The sequence below is a fragment of the Garra rufa genome, chromosome 3, assembly GCF_049309525.1.
Source record: "Garra rufa chromosome 3, GarRuf1.0, whole genome shotgun sequence".
In the NCBI taxonomy this organism is placed as follows: domain Eukaryota; kingdom Metazoa; phylum Chordata; class Actinopteri; order Cypriniformes; family Cyprinidae; genus Garra; species Garra rufa.
In genome coordinates this window covers 42535135-42560495 of record NC_133363.1, presented here as the reverse complement: position 1 = coordinate 42560495, position 25361 = coordinate 42535135, and the positions used below count along the sequence as shown (strand labels likewise).

The following is a 25361-nucleotide window of genomic DNA, read 5'->3' as shown; positions in this document are numbered from 1 at the left end:
GAATAAAAATGTTCTGATAATTTACTCACCCCTGTGTCATCTAAGATGTTTGTGTCTTTCTTTCTTCAGTCAAAAAGAAATTACGGTTTTTGAGGAAAACATTCTAGTATTTTTCTCCATATAGTGGACTTCAATGGTGCCCATGAGTTGAAGGTCCAAATAACAGTTTTAGTGCAGCTTCAAAGGGCTCTACAGCCAAGTAATAAGGGTCTTACTTAGCAAAATGATCAGTCATTTTCTAAAAAAAAAAAAAAAAAAATTTATATACTTTTTAACCACAAATGCTCGCCTTGCATTTACTCTGCAATACGTGTCTTCACACATTACGTAATCTTGTTGGAAAAGTCACACGTGTTTAGTTCTTCGTCTGTGTACTCCGGTTCAAAAAAAGTAGGGTAACTCAATTTCATTTGATCCTTCAACTTCAAAATTATCCGACATTGTTGTTTTGTATTTTTAAGGGGTGTTTGACTTTCTTTGCACATTTGCTTTCGAAACACTGGGTCGGTACTTCTGCCTACATTACATGTACGTGAGGTCGAGCTAGTGCAAGACAAGCATTTGTGGTTAAAAAGTATAGAAATTTTAAATGTTTTTTTAGAAAATGGCCAAGCATTTTGCTTAAATAAGACCCTTATTCCTTGGCTGGGATCGTGTAGAGCACTTTGAAGCTGCATTAAAAACTACAGTTTGGACCTTTAGCCCACTGGCTCCTAATGAAGTCCACTATATGGAGAAAAATCCTGGAATGTTTTTCTCAAAAACTTTTTTTCCTTTACGACTGAAGAAAGAAAGACGTGAACATCTTGGATGACACAGGGCCAGGGGTGATAAATTATCAGGAAATTTTTATTTTGGAATTAAACTAATCCTTCAAATATAAACATATCAACAGTTTTGTGAGAGGGGCTGGTTTATTGGTTTGAGTTTGCTTTCTCATTCATTTTCTAAACCCTAACCCCTACACATTCAACCCATTGCATCTAATATAGCAAAACCATTATGGGTTAGCGAAATGTGTGTGTGTTTGTGAGCAGACATTAGTGCTCTGCTTTATCTCAGATGGTTTTGTACCCATCTGTGGGTGACTTGGGCTGTCTGTTCCTCTTCAGTCTCTGATGCACAAGGTTTGCTCTCTCTCACTGCATTCCCAGCCATCCAACCTGATGTGTAAGTGAGAATATAGCCTTTATATTACTGATTACTTCCATCTAATGCTCTTCTCACTAGAACATTTCCCTGATTAACATTTGGATTTTTTTTTTCTTGGAAGGTACTTTGCTATTGAACAGACTGCCAAAAAAATGTGTACATTTTATTATGAGCAGCAGATAGCCAGAGTGTGCATACCAATCGAGTGCCAAGACAACCACAAAATGCCAATAAAAATGCAATGCCAGAACAGTCCTGGTTCTATCAGAATACTTGGGCACAAGAGATGTTCACACACAAATCTAAAATTGGGTTTTATAACCAATCTGAACTATAACCAAAAACTTATAGTCACTACACACTGAATGTCACCTATTTAATTCAAAAAAGAAAAATGTGAGCAAAATTGCAAAAGGATTGTGCTAATATTGTGAATTTCAGACTATATGTAACCCTGGACCACAAAACCAGTCTTAAGTAGCACAGGTATATTTGTAGCAATAGCCAAAAATACATAATGGGTCAAATGTATAGATCTTCTTTTATGCCAAAAATCATTAGGATATTAAGTAAAGATCATGTTCCATGAAGGTATTTTGTAAATTTCCTACCACAAATATATTAATACTTAATTTTTGATTGGTAATATGCATTGCTAAGAACTTCATTTGGACAACTTTGAAGGTGCCATAGAATGGAAAACTGAATTTACCTTTGCATAGTTAAATAATAACAGTTCAGTACATGGACATGACATACCATGAGTCTCAAACACCATCGTTTCCTCCTTCTTATATAAATCTAGTATTTGCAAAAGACCACCAAAAAATAGGTCAATTCCAACATATCATAACTGTTACGAAACAGTCGGTGTTACAGCCGAGATCGTTAATAGTTACGCCTCCAACATTTGCATCGCCCAATCATCGGTAACGTCAGCACATCGTTTAAACAAGGCAAGCCACAGAAGGGACACGGTTAGCTTAATGCTAGCCTGTTACATCGCAATACATAGGATTTCACTTACCACTTGATGATGGAGAAATAACTGCCTGATGATGGCGAATGATTTACAGATCCCGAGTATCACTGACGAGCAGCTCAACTTGTGTGGTAAGTACTTGTGTCTCTGCATTGTAACTTTACACAGAGCACATGCATCACAGTAATCAGACTAAAATGTCCGCGATTCAAAACGGCAGATTCAACAAACCGCATATTAAAAGCGGCTAGAGCTCCTAATTAAATATATATTTTTATCCATGTGCCAGCTATTGAGCTCTGTGAAACAGCCAATCAGAGCAGAGCTCATTAATATTCATGAAGCTTCCAAATAAGGCAAAAACAGAGCCTTTTATATAGGGGCAAATCCTAGGGTTGTAAATGGACCTGTAAAACCATTTCTGGAGATTTGTTGCCCTTTCCTATGCCATATACCTTCTATGTAGATATCAGAGAACAATATATTAAATATATTGTTAAATATTCTCTCAATGCATTCTATGGCACCTTTAAAGGTGATTTTCTACAAATAGTTGTATCTCGGCCAAATATTGTCCTATCAAAACCATACATCAGTGGAAAGCTTATTTAGCTTTTTTAAATCTTATACATCACTGTATGTCTAAAAAGTGTCATGAATTAGATAAATTAGGTGTCAAAAAATAGAATTTTATAAATTAATCAGATTTCAAATTACATATACTGTAGATATGTGACAGGTTTAAAAACATTTGATTTTTTATTTAATTTCATTTTGATTTATTTCACTCAAAGCAGTGTAGAGTAGTCATGGTATACTTCTTTTGTGATACATTTAGAGCTGTGTTTTTTACAGTTTCAGGTTTGTGCTTGAGAGCCTTTAAAAATGAATTTTTGCAGTTGTAGCTCTTTTTTCTGTATTGATTTTCAAATAGGATTTACACTTATTCAGTCTTACAACAATCAGCAATGGTATTTTATTGCCATTGATCTAACTAGCCTGCAGGGAGTCTTACTGGCTCCTGTGATCCTGCCTCTGTTGTGTGTGTGTGTGTGTGTGTGTGTGTGTGTGTGTGTGTGTGTGTGTGTGTGTGTGTGTGGTTAAGCTGGGCCAATATTCTCTGATTGGCCACTAGTGTATGAATTAAAGCCTGGCACATCAACTTCAATGGTAGCCATGCGCATTTTTGGTTGCCAACTGTGATGGGAAACTTTATGCATGTTTGTTCTGTGCCATGAGAACATCCTGCCCTGTAAATGCTCAAACAAACACACGCTTTGATATCTTGTTTTGCTCCACCAGTAAGCATTCATCTGTGTAGATTGAGTCCAAAAAATTGGACAGTACAGCAATATCATTTAGGTATAATAGACCACCATTGTCTGCTAAAAGGACACTGTTGTTAAACAGAAAACCACTGTTTCAAGATAATTACATTATGGAAGCACTTGAGTCCTAATTGCTGTTTTTAGATGTTCACAACATTGTTGATGTGATGTATTGATTTAATTTAATTTAATTATTTAAATTAGTGATGCTCCGATTGATCGGCCGCTATTGGCTTAAAATAGCTTGATCGGCGAACCCCAAAAGCTCAAAAAAGCCAATCACTTGACATAAATTACTCGCGCGACTTTTTCACACGTGCTTGCACGGCGCACAGGTAAACAACAGTAGAGCGGAGCTTACCAGTGGCAACATGAGTACTAAATTCCTTATTCATTTTGTAAGGGTAGTCTTGTTATTGGGCATGTGACTGTGCATGTGCGTGTACAGAGCGCTGACTGTAGTTTTGCCGGAGACGTTCAAGTTTACTTTTGGTTTCATTCATTCTTCAGTGAGTGGTAAATGTGCGTGCTTGAATGTAAATGAATGTATCTTTCTATACCCGTCATATTGCAATAATGTTACCGCTGTATGTCTGATTGTTGTCATCAGTTCATGTTGTAGTTCAGTTCATATAGAATGAGGAGAAACGGTGCCCGTGTAATTCACGTGCGTATGTTTAGCGCCATTTTATCGCATCGTAATTCTAATGGAACGCATATAGATGTTACTGAGGTGAATGGTTATGTTTCCTATATACAGACGGATTCTGATATATCGTATTTAGGGATGCACCGATCCGTATCGGTCGATCACTTGCGCGTTTTGTCAGTAAAGCCGGTTCTGTAATCAGCGGTAAATGCCATCAGGTGCGTGATTTCACGTTGAGCCGTATATACTACACACAGCCGTTGTTCACTGACGAGCTGCGCACATTCACACTGATAATGAACATTGATTTGCGCAGCTCGTCAGTGAACAACGGCTGTGTGTAGTATATACGGCTCAACGTGAAATCACGCACCTGATGGCATTTACCGCTGATTACAGAACCGGCTTTACTGACAAAACGCGCAAGCATTATCGGTCCGATTCGTATCGATGCATCCCTAATCGTATTTAATTCAGCCTAAACCACATTTTACTACCTTTATCCTAATGACTGCAATGCTGGATAATATAATCCTTACATCATCTTAAAAAGCAGCAACAAATAACAAGCAAAGAACATTTACATTATCAAAGAACTTCATCACTAGCTAGTGTAGCCTAATGCTAAATTATCAGTTTATCTATCTACACTGTATGATGAATAAATCTCTTACCCTTGCGGCGCGTTAAGGCGACGTGGCTACTCTATGCATGTGTTTATACCACGGCAAGTTTCTGAAGCATCCTAGAACCGACTCTCTGCACTGCATCGCTAAAGTTAGGCGCCTTTTTGACGGATAATAATAATAAGCGTCTTGCTATCGTCAAAGACATCAGCAACTGGCGATATCTCTAACTATCGTCAATACACGATACTATCGTCTACAACCCTAACTTGGTGGTTCTTCAAGATCTTGACTGTAGCCTATTTCTACAGTTTTTTTTTCAATATATTTAATTTAGAGTTAGTTTCATTTCTACAAATGGTGCAAACTCTGCTAGATTATAGATAAAAGATTCCCATTCCCCTGCCATTCTGTGATCGGCAGATCATGATCTTGGTGATCGGTAATCGGTGATCGGCCCCAAAAATGCTGATCGAAACATCTCTAATTTAAATGTTTAAAAATAAGTTATTTTATTTTATTTTAAAGCACCCTGGAGTGTTCAGTGTTTTAAGAAAACAAAAGAGCTTCTTTAGTGTGAAATCGCTTCATTGGTGACCATTGTAAGAAGTTGCTTTTTTTGCCAGTGACACACTTTCCTTTTATTTTTTGAAAGAAGCTTCCACTAGCTGTCATTTGAATCAAACGTCGACTTTTTGGGGAAAAAAATGAGGCTTTAAGGGCCTGTTGGGACTGAAAATGGCACTTGTGCGCATCAGCACTTTCAACCTTGGCAATACAACATGAATCAAATTGTAATTTAAATTTACATAGAGATTGTTTGTCATGGCCTCCTTTCAAGAGGCTGCAATAATCCATCTTATTAGTGGAAAAGGAATAAAGTGGGAAAGCCAGCTTCAGCTGTTTTAAGAGAGCGATCGGCAGGAGTGCTTACAGCACGCTCCATCTCCTATTTGATTTTGCTTTTTTAATTTGAACTAAATTCAATTTAGAAGTCATTAGTGATTAAACTGGCTAAAGTCATCTCTAAAGCACAAAATGTATGAGACAGAGAGAGAGAGAGAGGGGGAATAGTTCCCGCAGTGAGAGTCTCTTCTTTTCACATCTGGCCTTTCTGCCCACTACAATCCATCTCAATTACTGAGGAAAAGTCCCTGCTGCACAGGATTTCTATCTCTCTCGCTCCGTCTTTCTCTCTCCCCCTTTAACTTCCCTAATTAGTCTTTGTTTGTCATCTTTCTCCTCCTCACGCCCTCCATCATCATCAGCATCATGATCCATATTTCTCCTAGTATGTAAAAAGGATTGGTGGCTGTGATTTGAATGTAAGGCAGTGCGCTGATGAAAAGCTCTTTTTCTCTCTTAATGCCACTGTAGTCTGCGGCATGTCACTGTGTAGTTTTGACTGTTACGCTGTAATAGTTTGAGACGGGGAGTAATGAGGGATGCTTCGGATGGCTTTGTTTATCTAATGCTGTCTCAATTTCTGTTGCTCCGCAATTATTCAAAGAGCTGGACAAGAGAGGCATTTTAGAGGAGGGACAGCGCTGTCCACTGAGAGAATCTCACCAGAAATGTCCACACAGCATGTGTTTTGTGTTACTGAAATATTAAAATCATCTCTTCCTACTATTTTTCTTTTCCTGAGCTTTTCCTGATAAAATTTCCTGATAATTTACAGTTCAATACAGTTAGGGTATATTGAAAAACTCCCATTTAATTTTTCCCCTTCAACTTCAAAATCGCTCTACATCGCTGCAGAAGTACCGACCCAATGTTTACAAAGTGATGTGCAAAGAGGGTCACACCCTTTACAAAAAAAGGTAAAACAGAGATGTAGGATGATTTTGAAGTTGTAGGAAAAAATTAGTTTTTCAACACACCCTAACTGTATTGAACCGGAGTACACAGAGTATGCATGCGCATCACAGAGCTAGACAAGATGAGCATTTGTGGTTAAAAAGTTTATAAATATCTTTTTTTTTTTTTTATGACAGATTGTTTTGCTAGATAAGACCCTTATTCCTCCGCTGGGATCGTGTACAGCCCTTTGAAGCTGCATTGAAACTGCATTTTTAACCTTCAATCCGTTTGAGCACCATTGAAGTCCAGTATATGGAGAAAAATCCCGGAATGTTTTCCTCAAAAAACGTAATTTTTTTTTTTTTTGCGACTGAAGAAAGAAAGACATGAATATCTTGGATGACATGGGGGTGAGTAAATTATCAGGAAATTTTTTATTCTGAAAGTGGAGTAATACATTAATATATATCCATTTTTATGACTGGATTTGCGAAATGAATTGCAATGAATTGTGCAATCCAGTCATAAAAACTGAATTTACTGTATGATTTAGAATGCCACGGAATTTGCCAAATTTTGGATGAATAAATAAAAACTAGGCCAGTACATTTTCATCAAAAAGTGAATATTTTTCTTTTTTTCTTTTTTAAAGTCTCTTCTGCTCACCAAGCCAGCAAGAACATTTTGAATATTTTTACAATTTAAAATAACTGTTTTCTATTTAAATATATTTAAAAAGATAATTTATTCCTGTGATTTCAAAGCTGAATTTTTAGCATCATTACTCTGATTTGCTGCTCAAAAAAAATTATTTTACTATTTCTTGTGAGAAATACTATTGTCATTTCATATACAAACAGAAACTGAAACAGAAACAGAAAAGGTTTTCACAGCAACCTGTCAAAATAAAAGCTTGGTTTAACTTGAAGATACTCTGAAAGAAATATATTACTTTATTGATGTAATGATATGATTTAATTATAAATATTAAATTAATAATTTACCCCAATGTATTAACCAGAAAAATGTAAATATACAACAAAGTATTGCTGGAATGAATGAATAAATAAATAAATAATTTTTTTAATATAAAATCAGTTCATTAGAGATGCTTTTGGTTTACAATCAGCTTTTCAACAAATTTATTTACAATCAGCTTTTCAACAAAAAGCTGATTGTAAATAAATCAATTAATTAATACATTTTCATGATTTCAGTTAATTAGACATGCATTTTGATTAATATTTATTTAAATTTAACCAATAAAACAGAGTCTAGAATTAATTAAAATTAAAACATAAAAAAAGGAATCCAGAAAAATTAAATTGGAATTTGGGAAAAAATAAAACGTATACCGCTCATTTGTTGGGACAGAAGTTTTAGCAAGTTGCCTTTTTTTTAGCTGCAAAATTTTGCTGAAATTTGGCTAATGTTGCCACACCTTGATGTGTACACACATTAAAAAAAGAAGCAGCTTTTTTCTGTTGTTTTCAGCGAAACATCTTCTGTTTTTATTTTAGTTTGTTTATTTATTTTTTGTTTATGTTTTTTGTGAAAAATAGATTTAATTTTTTTCCCTATGTGATTTTAGAGTGAAATTAGAACTGGACATGTTCTTTAGTGAGGTTTAGTGAGATTCACCTACAGATTCGTTTCCTAAAAGACAATCAGTGGTCAGAGCAGAGACTCCAAACAGTTTCTGTGGTTATTGCGGTGTTGTAGTTATCAGAGTAGCTCTCTGTGTGCATTCTGGCAGGGTCTCCAGAGGGGATCTGTGTGCAGAAAGTGGATGAACGTGAATAACAGCGTGAAAGAGAGAAAGAGAGAGAGAGAGGGAAAGAATGATTGAGATGCCCAACCCCCAGTAACACCAGGGAACCTGCTGTTGTCCCACTGTTTCCATGGCGATGAGGATGAGCTGTTTGTTCTAAGCTCAGAACCGTGTGAGATGTTAGACGGGGAATAACGATTTGTGGAATGAGAGAACGTGAGGAAGTGGAGTTGATTGACGGAGATAGAGCGACTAGACTAGAGTCTGTGTGGATTGCATTTTCAAATGTTCAGCTGATCACAGTGGCCTTGACCTTCTCCTGTGAGCTCCAGAACTGCAGCTTTAGAGCTGTTTGAGGGTGGCAGAGTCTAATTTTGAGAGAAGCTCTCATCTGTGTCTCAAGAGCCCGAAAGGAGCTGAAGCCAACGTGATGGAGAGGTCACGGTGTAAACACAAGCGCTCTCTCTCCGTCTTATACATACAGGCGCATTCACAACCCAGCCAACAAAAAAATCCCCTCCTCTAGTTTTCTCTTTTCACATTTGGAGGCCAAAAAAATGTATTTCAGCGCTGCTGACTCTTGACTCTAATTAATTCAAGCAATGTTCTGCTGTTGGCACTGGACCGCATGTACAGGTACGGCTTTATTCATTTGCGAGGTGTGCCTGCGACAGCAGAATGCAATTTCTAAATTAAACACGGCAGTCATGTGATCTGGTTGCTTTGAAACGAGCCAGAAGGATTTCTCGCCTGCCAGTTTTCCATGTGATATATCTGGAGTTGCCGAATGTCACCGTCTTCAGGAGCGGATTTACACTGACACTCTTTTAATCCCCGGATTGTTCAATTTAATTAAGAAAGAGCACACGTTTCTCCCTGATGTGTCCCAAAGTTGGATGAGCGTCCTCCATAAACGCTCAGGTTTGGATTCGTAGACTGGTGTTCTAGGGATCGATACTAAAAGAGTTTCAGAAAAAACACTGTTGTACACCATTACTACTGTACTTTCTCAAAAAACTGCTTTTCCTATGAGAAGAGTTGGTTAATATTGCATTAGAGAGGAAAAAAGTGCTGTATATGTGTGTACACTACAGTACAAATGTCAGTAAGATTTTTTAAGTTAAAGAAGTGTCCTATGCTCAGCAAAGCTGCATTTATTTGATCAAAAATGCAATGAAAGAGTAAAATTGTGAAATATAATTTCAATTTAAAATAGCAGTTTTACATTTTAAAATAAAATTCATTCCTACAGTATGATGACAAAGCTTAATATTCAGTTTTTTTTTGTGTCACATGATCCTTCAGAAATCATTCTAATATGCTGATTTGCTGCTTAAATAGTGCAGGTTAAAAATGGATGTGCTGAAAAATGCTATAGAGTGCCTTTTTCAGGCTTTTTTTGATGAACAACCTTTGAGTATATGGCTTTTTTTTTTAGAGCAATGTTTTGTAACTTTACAAATGTCTTTGCTGTCATTTTTGATTAATTTAATGCATCATTACTCAATAAAAGAATGACTTTACTTAGAAAGTAATCTTCACTGACCCTAAACATTTGAACAGTATATAAATTATAGACAGAGATCAATCAATGGAAGCCTGTTTTCGCCACTGAATAAAAAAAAAAATAATAATAATTGTGATAATTGTGACTTTTGATCTTACAGTTCTGACTTTTTTTCTTGCAATTTCGAGTTTGCATCTCCCAATTTTGACTTTATAACATGCAATTAGGAGTTAAAGTCTTTTGAGATATATATTAGCAATTGTAAGAACGTATCTTTTTTCCCCTCAAAATTGACTTTTATAGCTCGCAATTGCGAGTTTATATCTCACAGATCAAAACTGCGCTATAAGTAATCTTGCAATTCTGACTTTATTTTTTTTTCCAGAATTGCAAGTTTGTATCTTACTATTCTGACTTTTTCTTGCAGAATTGAGAGTTTATATCTCATATCTTATATCTATTGTTAAAGTCAGAATTGTGAGATATAAATTAGCAATTTTAAGAAAATATAAGTCTTTTTTCCTCTAAAAATTGACCTTTATAACTTGCAATTGCGAGTTTATATCTCACAGTTCAACACTGTGATAGAAATAATCTCGCAATTATGACTTTTTCTCTCAGAATTGCGAGTTTATATCTCATATCTTATATCTATAGTTAAAGTCAGAATTGTGAGATATTAATTAGCAATTTTAAGAACATATAACTTTTTTCCTCTCAAAATTGGCCTTTATAACTTACAATTGTTTACATCTTGCAATTCTGACATCTTCTCTCAGAATTGTTTATATCTCACAATTCTGACTTCTCAGAATTGCGAGTTTATAAATAAATGTTGAATTTGCCTTTTTCACCCTCAAAATTGGCCTTTATAACTCGCAATTGCAAGTTTATATCTCACAATTCAGAATTACAAGAAAAAAGTCAAAATTGCGAGTTTGTATCACAAGTCAGAATTGTGACATGAGGAAATATGTATTAATATACCCAGCTCTACTTGCGTGCAATGTACCATTTTTTTGCAATGCGGTTTACAGGTTTCATAGAAAGAGAATGATGTGTGCCAAATCAGTTGCTGTAGAAATACTTTAATGGTTGCAAACAAAATAACTCAACAAGAGAACCAGTGCTAACGCAATGACGTGTGAAATAAAACACGAATTACAAGAGTGGCTTGATTAAGTGGTGGAAATAGTGGATGATGGGCATAGAGCAGTAACAAAACTCTGAAACATTTACAGTCACACACAGGCCTAGTAGTGTGCAAACTCTACTAAATTGGTTTAGAAAAAGATTTTCATAGGTAACCTGTTAGTTAGTTACATCAAGGGTCAAATTGGATATAAATAGCACATTAAAAGTTACACAGTTTTTTATGTCTGCACTGTAGGTCTGGTATAAAAATTTTTGTCTTCAGGTGGCTGAAATGTTGGGGAAAAAATAGAGGTACAGTTGCAATTAAAATTATTCAACCCTCCAGAGACTGCAGTAGTTTACAAATACAAGCTTTTCTGAAGATCCAGGACATAAAAAATTGCATCTATAACCAATTACTGGCATATTAAAAGTGATAATGTCAACATATAATGTAATATTTTTGAGTTCTAGGTTTTTTTTAATAACACAGCTATGTCATAATTATTCAACCCCTGTTTAACATTGCTTTTTTTTAGTCACTTATTTGTATGGTGGGAAACAAAATTGTCTTAAAACATAATTAAGCCTTTAGCAACTCTATTAGAAAACAGAATTAGTTTGTGCTGTTACACATACATACAGTTAGCCCATGCATATGCTAAGGTTTTAGTGGCTAATATGACAAAGTCAAAAGAGCTCTCACAAAAGCTATAGAGACACTACAGAGAATAGATCATTTTATTACTTTAGAAAATAAGGCTATATGAAGATTTCCAAGGCATTAAATGTTCCTAGAGACACAGCTGGCAGCCTTATTCGTTAGTTTAAAATGTGTTGTACCAGAAAACCTTTGAAGGTGTTGAACAAAAAAGCACAATATCATAAAATGTTTGATCAGAACAACTGAGGAAAAACCTGCAATGTACAACCAAAGACTTGTAAGATGACCCAACGAAAGGAGGAAAAACATTTCAATAAAGTGTATAAGAAGAACACTAGACAATTATGGCCTTCATGTTGAGACATCTTGCCGAATACCACTCTTGACCAAGAAGAACAAAAAGGCTGACATGAACATGTTCAAATTAATTTAGATAGACATGTGGAGTTCTGCAAGAATGTTTCATAGAGTGATCTGACCAAACTGGAACTTTTTGGACCTATGGATTAGTGGTATGTCTGGTGCAAAAAAGGCAGAGCTTATGAGCAGAAGAACACCATCTTCATCGTCAAACTTTGAGGTGGACCAGTCCTGTTAGAGGGGTGTTTTATTGTAGCAGTAAGTGGAAATCATGACCGTATGAAGGACATCATGGATTCTTTGAAGTATCCGGCCATTTTGGCAAGAATTGTGATGCCTTTAGTGCAAAGACTGAAGCTGATGATCAATGGACTTTTCTGCAGGACAGTCATCCCAAAGTATACATCCAAAATTTACTTCTGCTTGGTTCAGGGATGAGTTATGGAATGTACTTGAGTGGCCTGTTCAGTCTCCAGGTTTAAAGCAACACTAAGTAACTTCTCCCTCAACGCTCCCTCTACAGGTTGGAAGCGGAATTGTCAACACTAAAGAGTTGTTTTTACCTTAAAATAATGTTTCCGAACTCGTGTCAGTGGTTCATCAACTCATAACATGGTGAAACGGCACTTTCGTATTCGCTTTGCGACCCTCTATCAGCCATAACAGCACTATGTAAGTTTGGGTCGTCGGGTCGCGGTTTTGTAGTTCAAATGAGACTACAAATGCAACTTGCTTTATGGCAGGCTTCACAAAAGGTTTTCATACTTATATAAAGTCATACAACATACTCTACCTTGTCACTGGACATCGTTATTTCCAAAGCCGGTCTTGGATAGCCTCCAAACAAATAATGTGCATGTGACACGACCGTAGGCTAAATTATTTACGACAGCGGTAATGGACAATTCCGCTTCCAACCTGTAGAGGGAGCGTTGAGGGAAAAGTTACTTAGTGTTGCTTTAATTTTCATTGAAAACATTTGGTTTAATTTGAAGAAAGCAGTGGCAAAGCGAAAACCAAAGATTATCAGTGATCTCAAAGCTTTTTCAGGCGAGGAATGGGCCAAGATTGCAGTAGAGAGGTGACAGAAGCTTCAAAGCACTTACAGGCAGCGTTTATTGGCGGTTTTAAAGAATAAAAAATTCTGCACAAAATTTGACTTTTAGGGGTTGAATAATTTTGAACATGAACTTTTAGAGCCAATTTGATTTTTTTATTATTATTCATCAGCTTCCTTTTTCAGAATGACTCAAATGTGTATTTATACATTTCTCTAATAGTGTACTGATGCCTTTGTTGAGTTGCTTTTACAAAATTGTGTTCTCTGCAGCAAAATGTCTTCAGGTCATGGGGGTTGAATAATTTCGATTGCAACTGTAACACTGTTTATGTGTACCACAAACATTCACAGTATTCCTCGCTGCAGGCACCCACACATGCAGACACATGACCCTGAGTCGAGTTTCCCTGTAATTTGCACAAAGATGCCTTTTTAGGACATGTTCTAGCTGTTCCAGAAAGATGTGTTCAACCTGATAAGAGTGCCCTCCTAACACGATTACAGCTATGACAAGGACAGTGATGCTTCTGTAATTTTATTAGACAGAAGCGAATCTGCAGCAAGGTGCAGGTCATCACTTTAAAGGGGAAACAGCACAAGCTGCCCAAGAGTTGAGGGTCTGAATACCATCTGGAGCTCAATGATACCGTCACTGGCTGACTTCAGTTCTCTGCTGCTAGAGTAAGTGTGAGCAAAATCGATTTACTACACATCCGCCACCTTCAAGAATGAACGGGGAAATTTCTCCTGTGAAAATTGCAAAGATAGCATTTTAGTTTTACATCACATGGTTCTTATGTCGTATGATTATATGTGTATCCATCTGAGTATCTTCAGGGGTTCACAGCAGAGCTCTGTTCAGCCTAGTGTGTGTTGCATGTTGATATTGAAGAAGTCACTTCGCTCTCTTCCTCTCTGAGGGGTAAATGGGAAATCATTACAAAGCTTGGAAAGTGTCCAGAAAGGGGTTTCCACGGCAACAGAACCACCGTTCCCATCCGTCCCTCTCCGTCTCTCTCCGTCTCTCTCTCTTTCTTTCCCTCCCTTTTAGGGAGTGATGTGTAAGTGTGTCGTGTCCTCATTCCAGGACCTTCGTTTAGTCACTCACGTAGACTTGATGATCATCATCATGTTTATGGATACATCCGATGTTTTACGTATCGAACTCGATTCGAGCCGTATGGTATAAAGGTGATGAGCCATAAACCTTCATAAGTGTATATGTGAGTATGAATGACGCTTTATGCTTTCATAAGTATGCACGCACCTTCATAAATATGTATGTAAATCAAGACGATAGGCCACACACCTTCATTAGTATGTGTGTGAGGGAAGCTACGCTTGAGAAATATGCCTTCAAGTCATTCGCAGGCATTGCAGCGGGCAGTGGGAGTACATGTTCTATTTATATCTAATAGCACATATATGTAATCACAGTTTCCGGCTTAATTGAGGCAGTTGGACCCTCATGATGATGTCAGGAGAACATTTGTCCTTATCATACAAACCAGCAGGGGAAATGAGAAATCTTGGACTCTCTCCAAACACACAACATGGACATCAGTTGAGCCACATATGAGCCTGGTTGAAATCTTCTCACTTACTTGACCATCCTGCTGCCGTCACCAGAGGCCTGCTGATGTCCTTACTGCAGCCGGAATAATAGAAGCAAGCAGCAGCTGTCTAAACAGATGTGTGTAGTGGAGTCTGTTGAGAAGAAGTGATTTGACAGATTGTGGTGCATGTTCCTATGTTCTCTGATTCTGATTTGATCATTTTTGGCCTTCTGTCTCTCTCTTTTCTTGTGCTCGATGCTCAGCTTCTGACTGCTTTCGTTGCACCCTCGGGGGATCATGTAAAAGCAAAACATCAGTCTGAGAGAATATAAGATCATGCAGATTATCGGTAAAGAGCTGAGACTAGTATATCATCCGATTGCATTAGCTAGTTTTGCTTGTTCAGTCTTTCCGTCAAGGGCATGTTGAACGCTGTAGCGTTTTTATTGCTGATAAACTTGGGTGTACTTAATGAATTCGTATGTGTGTTTGTGTATTTATTTATTTATTTACATTTTGCACACACAATCACAATTGATTTTTCCCCAAAAAAGTTTGGGGTTGGTAAGATATTTTAAAGTTTTGTAAAGAAGTATTTGCTCACAAAGGCTGCATTTATTTAATCAGAAATGACTGTTGCTGTTTGTAAAAAAATGTTGACTGTACTAAAGAATAAAAATACAAAAGTATGTTTGCAGATATTTCGGAAACATGCTAAGTTCACATAATTGCTTCTCTTAAAGGGGTCATCGGATGCCCATTTTCCACAAGTTCATATGATTCTTTAGGGTCTTAACGAAGTCTCTAATATACTTTGGTTAAAAATTATAAATAGTAACACCCTAAAAAACACCCTTTTACCTTGTCAAAATCAGCTGTGCAAAATATCAGCTCATTTCATTGCATGGGCCCTTTAAATGCAAATGACTCTGCTCGCCCCGCCCCTCTCTGCTGTAATGTTTACTTTATCCGCATTTAGCTGCGTTTAGCTGCATTTAGCCACGTTTATTGGCGAAACTTGCCAACAAGCACATTATTAAGAAAGGCCATTTGCAAAGATGCATACAAAACCCTTATACTCACTTCTGCAGTGGGTGAAGTTACATCACGAATAGTCTCGCGTAGCCAGACCTTCAGACTGACGGCTGAAGGTCTGGAATTCATGGCAGCTTTCATTGGCCAAGGCCCGCCCATAAGACCGTTTGATCGACATGTCAAACAACCAATCACAGTTCGTTTCGTTCAGCGCCACGTTTTGGTGCGTGGAAATGCCCCCACAACAAGTCAGTCATTGAAATAACCAGCATTTTGAAAGATAACGAAGAAGAGGGAGAACAAGCAGTAAGTCAGTAATTTGTTCGGGAATGTCGCAAATGTGTATAACAACAATGGCGTCTGCATAAGCACCTTATAGCAAAACGCAGAGTAAATCAGTCTGCGCTTTGTTTCCCGGCGGACCGAAAATAAACGCGACACTCGCGTCTCCCGGAAATACGGTCAAATTCAACTAATCAGATGACGACTTTGACATTCCTGAAGTGTTTCCAGTTAAGTGTACCATATGCATCAGACGTTTAGCCAACGTTCCGTGGGCGTGACGTCTGAGGCTGAGACTACATCACGAATGATTCACACGAACATAGATGCATATGTAGATCAGGATCTGCGCTTTCCTTTTAAAAACGAAAGTAACGCTGTCCTCTGCCTCTTAAGCAGCTCAGATGTGGGGAATAAATGACTACTGCTATGTTCATTATTACATCCAACAACAGAACACCTCAATCGCTCAATTAGAGTCTTCCTCTGCACCTGAGTCGACACAATGGCAATCATATTCGGACTGTTTCAGCTGATTTTAAAAAGGGGAAATTACTTTTAAAGATTTAAAAAAATACCACTGGGTGGGTTTTTATCATTGTAGGGTGGTTGTGTACACAAACTGCCAACACACATTCAGTTAGCTCTTGCATGTCCATTTTTCTTCTGCCAATGTTAAAACACTGTGACATTGTTTTCTGCCCTTCTGTGCAATGGGATTCCAACATTTCCACTAAATCTATAGTGCAACTCCTGAACGAATGACTCTTGTGAGACAGCTTTTTTTAGTGATTCAAAAGCATACAGCACAACCGTAGTACGATTCCCAAATGGATGACTCTTACGAGTCAGTCCTTTGTGTATCAAAACCATACAGCCTAACCTACAGTCCAGCTGATTTAAAAAAAATTAATGATCAATACAGTGTGACCAGTGTTCTGTAGTCTGACTCCTGATTGAATGAATTATAAAATTGTTCATTTTAGTCAATCAAAACCATACAGTGTGACCAATTAATTCCCAAACAAATAACGGTTATGGAACAGTTCTTTTTTGAATAATCAAAAACAAACAACTTGTTTGTTTGGCTTGGAACTGCATTTATTTTTCCCCCGAACATTTCTTCCTCAAAATAACAAAAAATAATAAATAGACCATTAATGACCTCCCTGTTTATTCTTTCTTTTTTCCCTACATTCATTCATTCATATCACATCGGCGTGCGTATTATCTCAAATACTAATTTTCTCCCAGCTAACAGGTTTTTTTTTTTACAAATTGATATAAATGTTAGGACCAAAAAATCATTCATTTAAATGAATGTTTATGGAATGTTCTTACAACTTTACACTCTTAAAATTCAGTTTTCGCCGTGATTCCATACACTCTTAAAAATAAAGGTGCTTTAAAAGGTTCTTCACAGCAATGCCATAAAAGAACCAATTTTGGTTTCACAAAGAGCCATTCAGTCAAAGGTTCTTTAAAGAACCATCTTTTTCTTACATTTTTATAATCTGAAGAACCTTCTTTTCCCTCAAAGAACCTTTTGTGAAAAAGAAAGGTTCTTCAGATGTTAAAGGTTCTTTATGGAACCATTTAGACAAAAAAAGATTCTTCTATGGCATCGTAAAGCACCTATATTTTTTAAGAGTGTAGTGTTTTGGTTCCATGAAGAACCTTTCAGTGCACAGTTCTTCAGTGAACCTTTTTTTTTTTTAGTGTTAAGAACCCTTTTTTCACTAAAGAACCTTTTGTGCAATAGAACATTTTGATGTTAAATGTTCTTCATGGAACTACCAATGCCCAATAAAGATACAAGTAAAAAAAAAAAAAGAAGAAGTAAAAAGTTCTGAGGTCAACATTCTCAGAACATCCTGATGATGTTATTTGTGCTAGAACATTCTAAGAAACATTTTTGTAACATTCTAATCACAATTGGAAATCTGGGCATTTTAACATTCTTAGGCCTGGTTTTACAGATAGTTATTAGACTAAGCCAGGATTAGGCCATAGTTCAGTTAGGACATTTAAGTAATTTTTATAAACGTGCCTTAGAAAAAACATTACTGGTGTGCATCTTGAGACAAAACAAAGGCACTGATATATTTTAAGATCAGTCAGTGTTTCTTTTAGTATCTGTGTCTAGTTTCTTTCTGGGACTAGGCTTAAGCCTTGTCTGTGAAACCAGGGGTTGGAATATTAAAAATAGTCATTCAAATAGCATTATTCTAGGTGAAATAAAGCAGAATGCTATAAGAAACATTTTCACAACTTTTAAATAATGATATAATCACAACAAGAAAATGGACATATCAGTGTTTTAGAAACATTTCAAAACAACATTTTCTGACCTAAATTTGTTACCTGGACCCTATGGTTTTTCAGTTTAAATGCTCTCACTTTCTAAGCCTTTCTCTTTCTGTGTTTGGGGAGGGGGGTTGCTGTATATCACTGCTGTGCAAACAGTAGAGTGTGATTAAAGAGCGTTCCCCAGGCAGCTAGTCGTCCACTGCACCCTTACACTCTGCAGACCACACTCAATATGCAAACCACTACAAGTTTAGTCTTGATTTTGACAGCTAAGAGCAATTTCTCAAACCGCACTGTGTTTGATCCAGCACTGTGTGACAGTTTGTGTTCCCTCAGATTCTTCCTAATAGTCCAGTTTCAGCAGACTGGACTTAAGCTGAATCTAGTCCTCAGAGTCAAGTTGTCATTTGTGGTGTTTGCGATATGGGCTGTGTGACATGCACATATATTAGTCAGGGCAGCTGTACCCTGGTAATTGACTGAAGGGCTCTCTCTCCTCTCATAGCACTGCTGACTGAGCTAAAAGGCTTTAGTGGCTAATGTCAGTGCGTGGTGCGTCTTAATCCTGTTGAGAGCGCAGCCGACGGTGAAATCCTTCTTTGATTATTGCTTGCTACCGTTGCCTCTTTCCAGAAAACAATTTCTACAGACTCACACACACAGGCAGGAAATCACCGGCAAGACTTCCCACCCAGGGCATAATATGTGCTCTACTGCACCTGTGGAGAAGTAGAGAATATGGGATTGATGGTTGCAGATGTTTTATGACTGTCTTTTAACACAGATATCCTCAAATAAAGCCAGAAAAGGTTTAGCCGCATAACTATCCTAAGTTATATCCTCCTCCCATGCATTGTCCAACAAACCTATGAGTATTATAGTTCGACCCTCTGCAGTCCAACTCGCTCTACAGCATGTTATTAACCTTCTCTCCAGATGTGCTATAAATGTACTGAGAGCCAATAGGGAGACCTAATTCAGGCACAGTTAAGAATAATAAGGGATAGTTGTCAACGAGGGATTCATACGATGTGGAGGGTTCAAACGGTAGCAGGTGTTAATGTATGCATTGTACGTGAGTGAGTGAGAGTGTGTGTGTTTCTGACAGTATCTGTGGCATGCTGTCATTTACCACAGACAAACAGCCTGACTCATCCCTCAGTACAAAAATTTACATTTTTATAAACCCTGAGTCAGATAAAGGTAAACATATTCAGGTATATGTTCATGGTGGCCTTTTTTTTACCTTGCAATTGCGAGTTTACATCCCGCAGTTCAGACTTCTTTTCTCAGAATTAAGATATAAACTCGCATTTGCGAGTTATAAAGTCAGAATTGTGAGGTATAAACTTTAAGTTCTGAGAAGTGAAAGCAGAAAGTCATAACTGCAAGATATAAACTCAAAATTCTAAGAACATATCAAGCTTTTTTCATCTCAGAATTGTTCTTTGTGGCCTGGTTTCACAGACAGGGCTTAGACTAAACCAGGATTCGGCCATAGTTCAATTAGGACACTTAAGTAATTTTTATAAACATGCTTAGAAAACAGAGCATGTGGTGTGCATCTTGAAACAAAACAAAGGCACTGATGTAATTTAAGATCAGTCAGTGCAAGTTTCAGCTTGAAAAAACAGCTCATACATTTTAGACTAGGCTCAAGCCTTGTCTGTGAAACTGAGGGTAAAACTCACAATTGCAAGTTTATATCTCAGAATTGCAAGAAAAAAGTCAGAATTTCAAGATACAAACTCTCATTTTTTATTTTTTTGTGCAATTGTGAGTTTATATTACACAATTCTGAGGGGAAAAAGAATTATGAGTTTATATCACACAATTCTGAGAAAAAAGGCGGAATTGTGAGCTTATATCTTGCAATTCTGACTTAAGAACTCGCATTTACAAGTTTATATCACACAATTCTGAGAAAAAAAAGGCAGAATTGTGAGCTTATATTTTGCAATTCTGACTTAATAACTCACAATTATGAGTTTACATCATGCAATTCTGAGAAAAAAGTCAGAATATCTTGCAATTCTGAATATCTCAAATCTTACTTAACTCGCAATTATGAGTTTATATCATGCAATTCTGAGAAAAAAAGTCAGAATTGTGAGTTTTTGTCTCGCAATTCTGAATATCTTGCATTTCTGACTTAATATCTCACAATTATGAGTTGATGTCATGCAATTCTGAGAAAAAAAGTCAGAATTGTGAGTTTTTGTCTTGCAATTCTGACTTAATATCTCACAATTATGAGTTTGTCATGCAATTCTGAGAAAAACGTCTGAATTGTGAGTTTATATCTTGCAATTCTGACTTAATAACACACAATTCTAACTTTATAACTCACAATTCCACGTTCATATCATGCAGTTCTGAGAAAATAAAGCCAGAATTGTAAGATAAAAAGTCGCAGTAACCTTTTTTTTTTTTTAATTCAGTGGTGGAAATGGGCTTCCATACTTTTCTTCACTGTTATCAAAAAAGAAAAAAATTGACTTGGTGACCTGGTTTTGTGAGTTATAAAGTCAGATGTAAACTTTCATTTCTGAGAAGTTAAAATTACGTGACATAAACTCACAGTTGCAAGTTTGACTTGCAAGTCAGAATTGTGAGATATAAACTTACAATTCTGACTTTTTTTCTCAGATATAAACATGGAATTGCAAGTTATAAAGTCAGAATTGTGAGTTATTAAGTCAGATTTGAAAGATATACTGCAAACTCACAATTCTGATGTTTTTTCTCAGAGTTGTATGATATAAACTTGTAATTGCGAGTTAAGTCAGATATAAATTCACAATTCTGACTTTTTTTCAGAATTGCAACCAGCAATTGCTAGTCAAGTCAGAATTGTGAGATATAAACTCGCAATTATGAGAATGTTTCTGTTTTTTCCCCTCGAAATTGGACTTTATACATCGCAATTGCGAGTTTATATCTTACAATTGCGAAAAAAAACTGTCAGAAAAAAAGTCAGAATTGTGAGTTTATATCTCAAAATTCGGACTTATATAACGCAAAAGTATGTAATATATATTATATAATGCAAAGTCAGAATTGTGAGATAAAAAGTCGCAATAACCTTTTTTTTAAATTTTTTATCCAGTAGGCTTCAATTCTTTTTTTCCACTGTTATCAAAAAAGAAAGTAATTGTAGGGTGGTGATTTGGTTTTATCAACTGGTTGTTGATTGGATGGAGGCAGATCCGAATGTGAGCTTGCAGTCGATTGTAGAGGCAAAGTTAAAGTGTTATTTCGCCCGAAGATTGTATTATGACATTTTGATTAAAATTACATAGTCAAATAACTAAATAAAACCACTATTATACATAATGTTTATAAAATATTTATAAAAACAACTCATAGATAAATTATTTGCAATAACTTAATTAAGATGCATTTATAAAACAGATTTAATGCGACTTTTAGTGTGTATATACAGTACAGACCAAAAGTTTGGACACACCTTCTCATTCAGGTGTGTCCAAACTTTTGGTCTGTACTGTAGATATGAATTCAACTGAAAAAACTTGTGAAAAAATATCTTTCAGGTGGTCAAATATCAAATAGCAAATAGTGGAGCTCTGCAGCCACCTACTGGTAAAAGTTATTTGTAGTAGTTTTTTTTACTTTTAAAACTGGATTTTCCAAAAGATGGTCAAAAATCTTACACTAAACCATGTGAAATTATCCATGTTATCCCCATGAATTAAAGTTAGAAATGTGGGTCTTTTATAAAGTGAATTTTACATAAAAAAGCAGTTTTTGTATTAAAAACCCATTTAAAAAAGATTTATTTATTAATGTGTATATATTTAAAAAATATCACTAACCCACTGAAAACTGCACAAATGTAGAGTAAAAACTTTAATAAACAGAAAAAAAATACAGTACAGACCAAAAGTTTTGAATGACCATTTGAATGAGTAGGTGTGTCCAAACTTTTGGTCTGTACTGTACATCAGCAGGCAACATTGTGTCATTTTCAATCTGACACTGAATAGAATACCCCCAAAAGATCTTTCATCCAATAAAACCGTTTAGGTGCCCAAAGGGGGGATGTGATTTTGCCATGGAATAGGATTTTGCACAAATGCCTGAATATTCCTTTCAGTGAGCTCTTTTGTGCTGCTGATCTTTCCACACATACACCAGCCAGGCCTTTCCTCCCTTTCAATCTTATCTTTAACTGACTCTTTCTCAGCATCTTTTTTCCCCCTCACTCTTGGTTTAGTTTTCTCCCTCTCCTTCTCCCTCTCAATTGCAACTGAAAGAGGATCAATAATTCAAGAGAGCAAATACAATGTGAACCGTTTCTCACATCATCTCTCTGAACATCTGTCATACACACGCTCTCTCTCATAAAACATAATCTCATGTCATACTTGTAACAGCAATGTATTTGTGTTGAGGAAATGTCTTGATAATGGCTCTTGCATAATTTCAGGAAATACAGTGTGTTTTATGTATGTAGTGTGTTTTATGTTTTTCTATTGTTACTCTGCACTAATATAATGTTTTATTTGTTTGTTTTGTTTTGACCAGAGAACGCTTGGATATTTTCTTTCGGAATTACACATTGATCAGATTTCTTTGTTTTTCTACACTTTTCCTTTATGTTGGTGGCTGCTAATCCCATAGCTGTGTGTGATTGCACACGATGGCATAATCCTCTAATCTTCAGATCGATCGACTCCTCAGCCTCGCTGATCTCTTTTTCTCTTTTGCCAGCAAACACATTTCAGTGACTGGGAATAAGTCAGCATTCACCTCCTTCTACATATGAGGCACTATATATACCTAAGCGTTTTACTTCCATCTGTAGCATTATTCATAACCTGATTTTACATTCTAAACTGCTGATGGCATCAGCTTCATTGGTAACATTTCGTTCCCATTGCATATTGCATTTAATGCTCCTGTTGGTTTATGCGAGACGGCACTGTGATTGTAGCGCAGCATCGAGGTCTCATGGGTAAAAGGTGTGAATGAGGGAGAGAGGCCTGCTGGGCTTGAGAGGTTAAAGGGTGAAGGAGCATGAGAGAGAGAGAGAGAGTGAGACTGCCTCGGAGTGGAGTGCTGCTGGTTAATGAAGGGTGAAGGAGAAAAAGACAGAGAACAGAAAGAAAGAACAAGTACTGTGGAGGATATAAAAGTGTTCATTTTATCACAGTTTTTTTCAACATCTCCATATCAGCAGAATTCCCCCTGCCATCCTGATGACCGTATCACTCCCTGCACATGAAATATTGATAAAGTCACCTGTGATTGAGGACACTTCCTTCTGTCTCCTGTATTGCTTAAGATGTGATTTTGCTTGGCGGTAACTTGCCCAGTGAGATGTGCAGCTCTGTGCTTTAGTCTCAAAAACATTTTTCTTCTTGTTTCAGGTGCTTTTGTCTGGACTGATCGGAGTGGTGTCATGGAAAAGGCCCCTTTCTTTGGTGGTAAGAAATTAAGTATAGTATACTAATAATTATACCATTATTGCTCAACTGATATGGGATTTTCAATGGTTCATTCTACCCATGCACAATATTAAAATTCTGATTAAACTACACTAAAAGTCAAAAGTTTAGAATAATTGTCTTTTTTTTTTTAGTTTGAAAGAAGTCTTGTGCTTAACAAGGATGCATTTATTTGATTAAAAATACAGTTAAAGCACTAATATAAAAATAGTTTATTATTTAAAATAACTGTTTGATTTAATATATTTTACAATGCAGTTTATTCCTGTGATGGCAAAGCTGAATTTTCAGCCAATTTATTCCAGTTTTGAGTGTGACGTGATCTTTCAGAAATCATTCTAATATTTATTAAAATTAGTTTGTCCAAATAAATTATTAAATGCAAAAAAACCTAAGCCATTTGGAATGAATTTGTTTACAGTATGAAGAGTGGATATTCATTTTAAGATTTGCTAAAGATTACATTTAACAGTTTCATTAAATTGTTAGCTATTTTGAAGATTAACTTTAACTCAGCATCAGATGATGGCAACACGTAACAATCAAATAGACCAATTCATTATTTGCAAACAGTGATGTTTTTTGTGTGTAGAGCCTATCTGGTGGCAGAAAATGACCGTTTTCAAGTAGCGGTCTATGAAAGCCATAGAATAGAAGAAATTAAATGTGAGTTTATATTTAAAAATTCTGACTTATTCTCACGATTCTGATAATAAAAATCAACTTGCCATTCTCTCTTTTTTTCCTCGGCTCAGAGTAATGGGGTTGTATCCCTCATTTTTGGCTTTTTTCCTCAGAATTGACAAACTCACTATTGTTTAGTTGATTTGAGTTATTAAGTCCAAACAAGAAGATAAAAACTCATGAGAGAAAAGGTTAGAATTGTGAGATAAAATAGGTATAAGTACCCCTTGCAGAATAGGCAAAATGTTAAGAATTTTACCAAAATAAAAGGGATCATGACAGTTGCATAATATTTTTATTTTGTACTGTCCTGAATAAGCTTTTTCACATAACAGATGTTTATAAATATTCCACGTGACAAAACAATAACTGAGTTTATAAAAACAAGTTAACATACCTTTGGAATCCATGACTGTTTTTATGTTTTGTGACAGTTGCTCATGGGTCCCTTGTTTGTCCTGAGAAGTTCGACTGCATTCCTGTACATTCTTTTGCTTTTCCAGCATCTTCCGCTTATTTGACGCCTTTCCAACAGTGATTGTATGATTATAAGATCCATCTTTTCACACTAAGGAGAATTAAGGGACTTGTGCTATAAATGGTTGTGTGATTAAATGAACACAGACAACATCAAAGTTGGGTGAAAAAGCCGTGAACTGGCTATCGTTTACTGAACTAGCCAAACGTAAAACTCTTAAAGGGGAAAACACCCCATCACAGCCAACTAAACATTCTTAAAGGTAAAACATAACAAACACTTTCACATCTTTAAAGTCCCCCGTAGTGAAAATCAAGTTTTTTTTATGTTGTTTATTTGTCTATGTGGTGTTTTTAATATGCTTTTAGACAAACCATGTGCCAATCCATTAATCAACACCATTGCTTAATATTTTCTCCTTAAAACTATGGTTTCCCAAAGGCTGTCCCAGAAATTTGGTTTGAAACAGCCCTTTTTTGCTATGTCACAAAATTCAATAACCAATCACG

General features: G+C 36.3%; 1 protein-coding gene across 1 annotated transcript in view; it reads left to right on the top strand.

Moving 5' to 3' along the window:
* The window catches only part of fam189a1 (family with sequence similarity 189 member A1), a 177864-nt gene that overhangs the window by 38318 nt on the left and 114185 nt on the right, over positions 1-25361 (top strand). The window contains exon 2 of the mRNA XM_073837105.1: positions 23613-23669. Within this exon, the coding sequence (XP_073693206.1) occupies positions 23613-23669 (57 nt within the window). The remainder of the gene's footprint in view (positions 1-23612; positions 23670-25361) is intronic.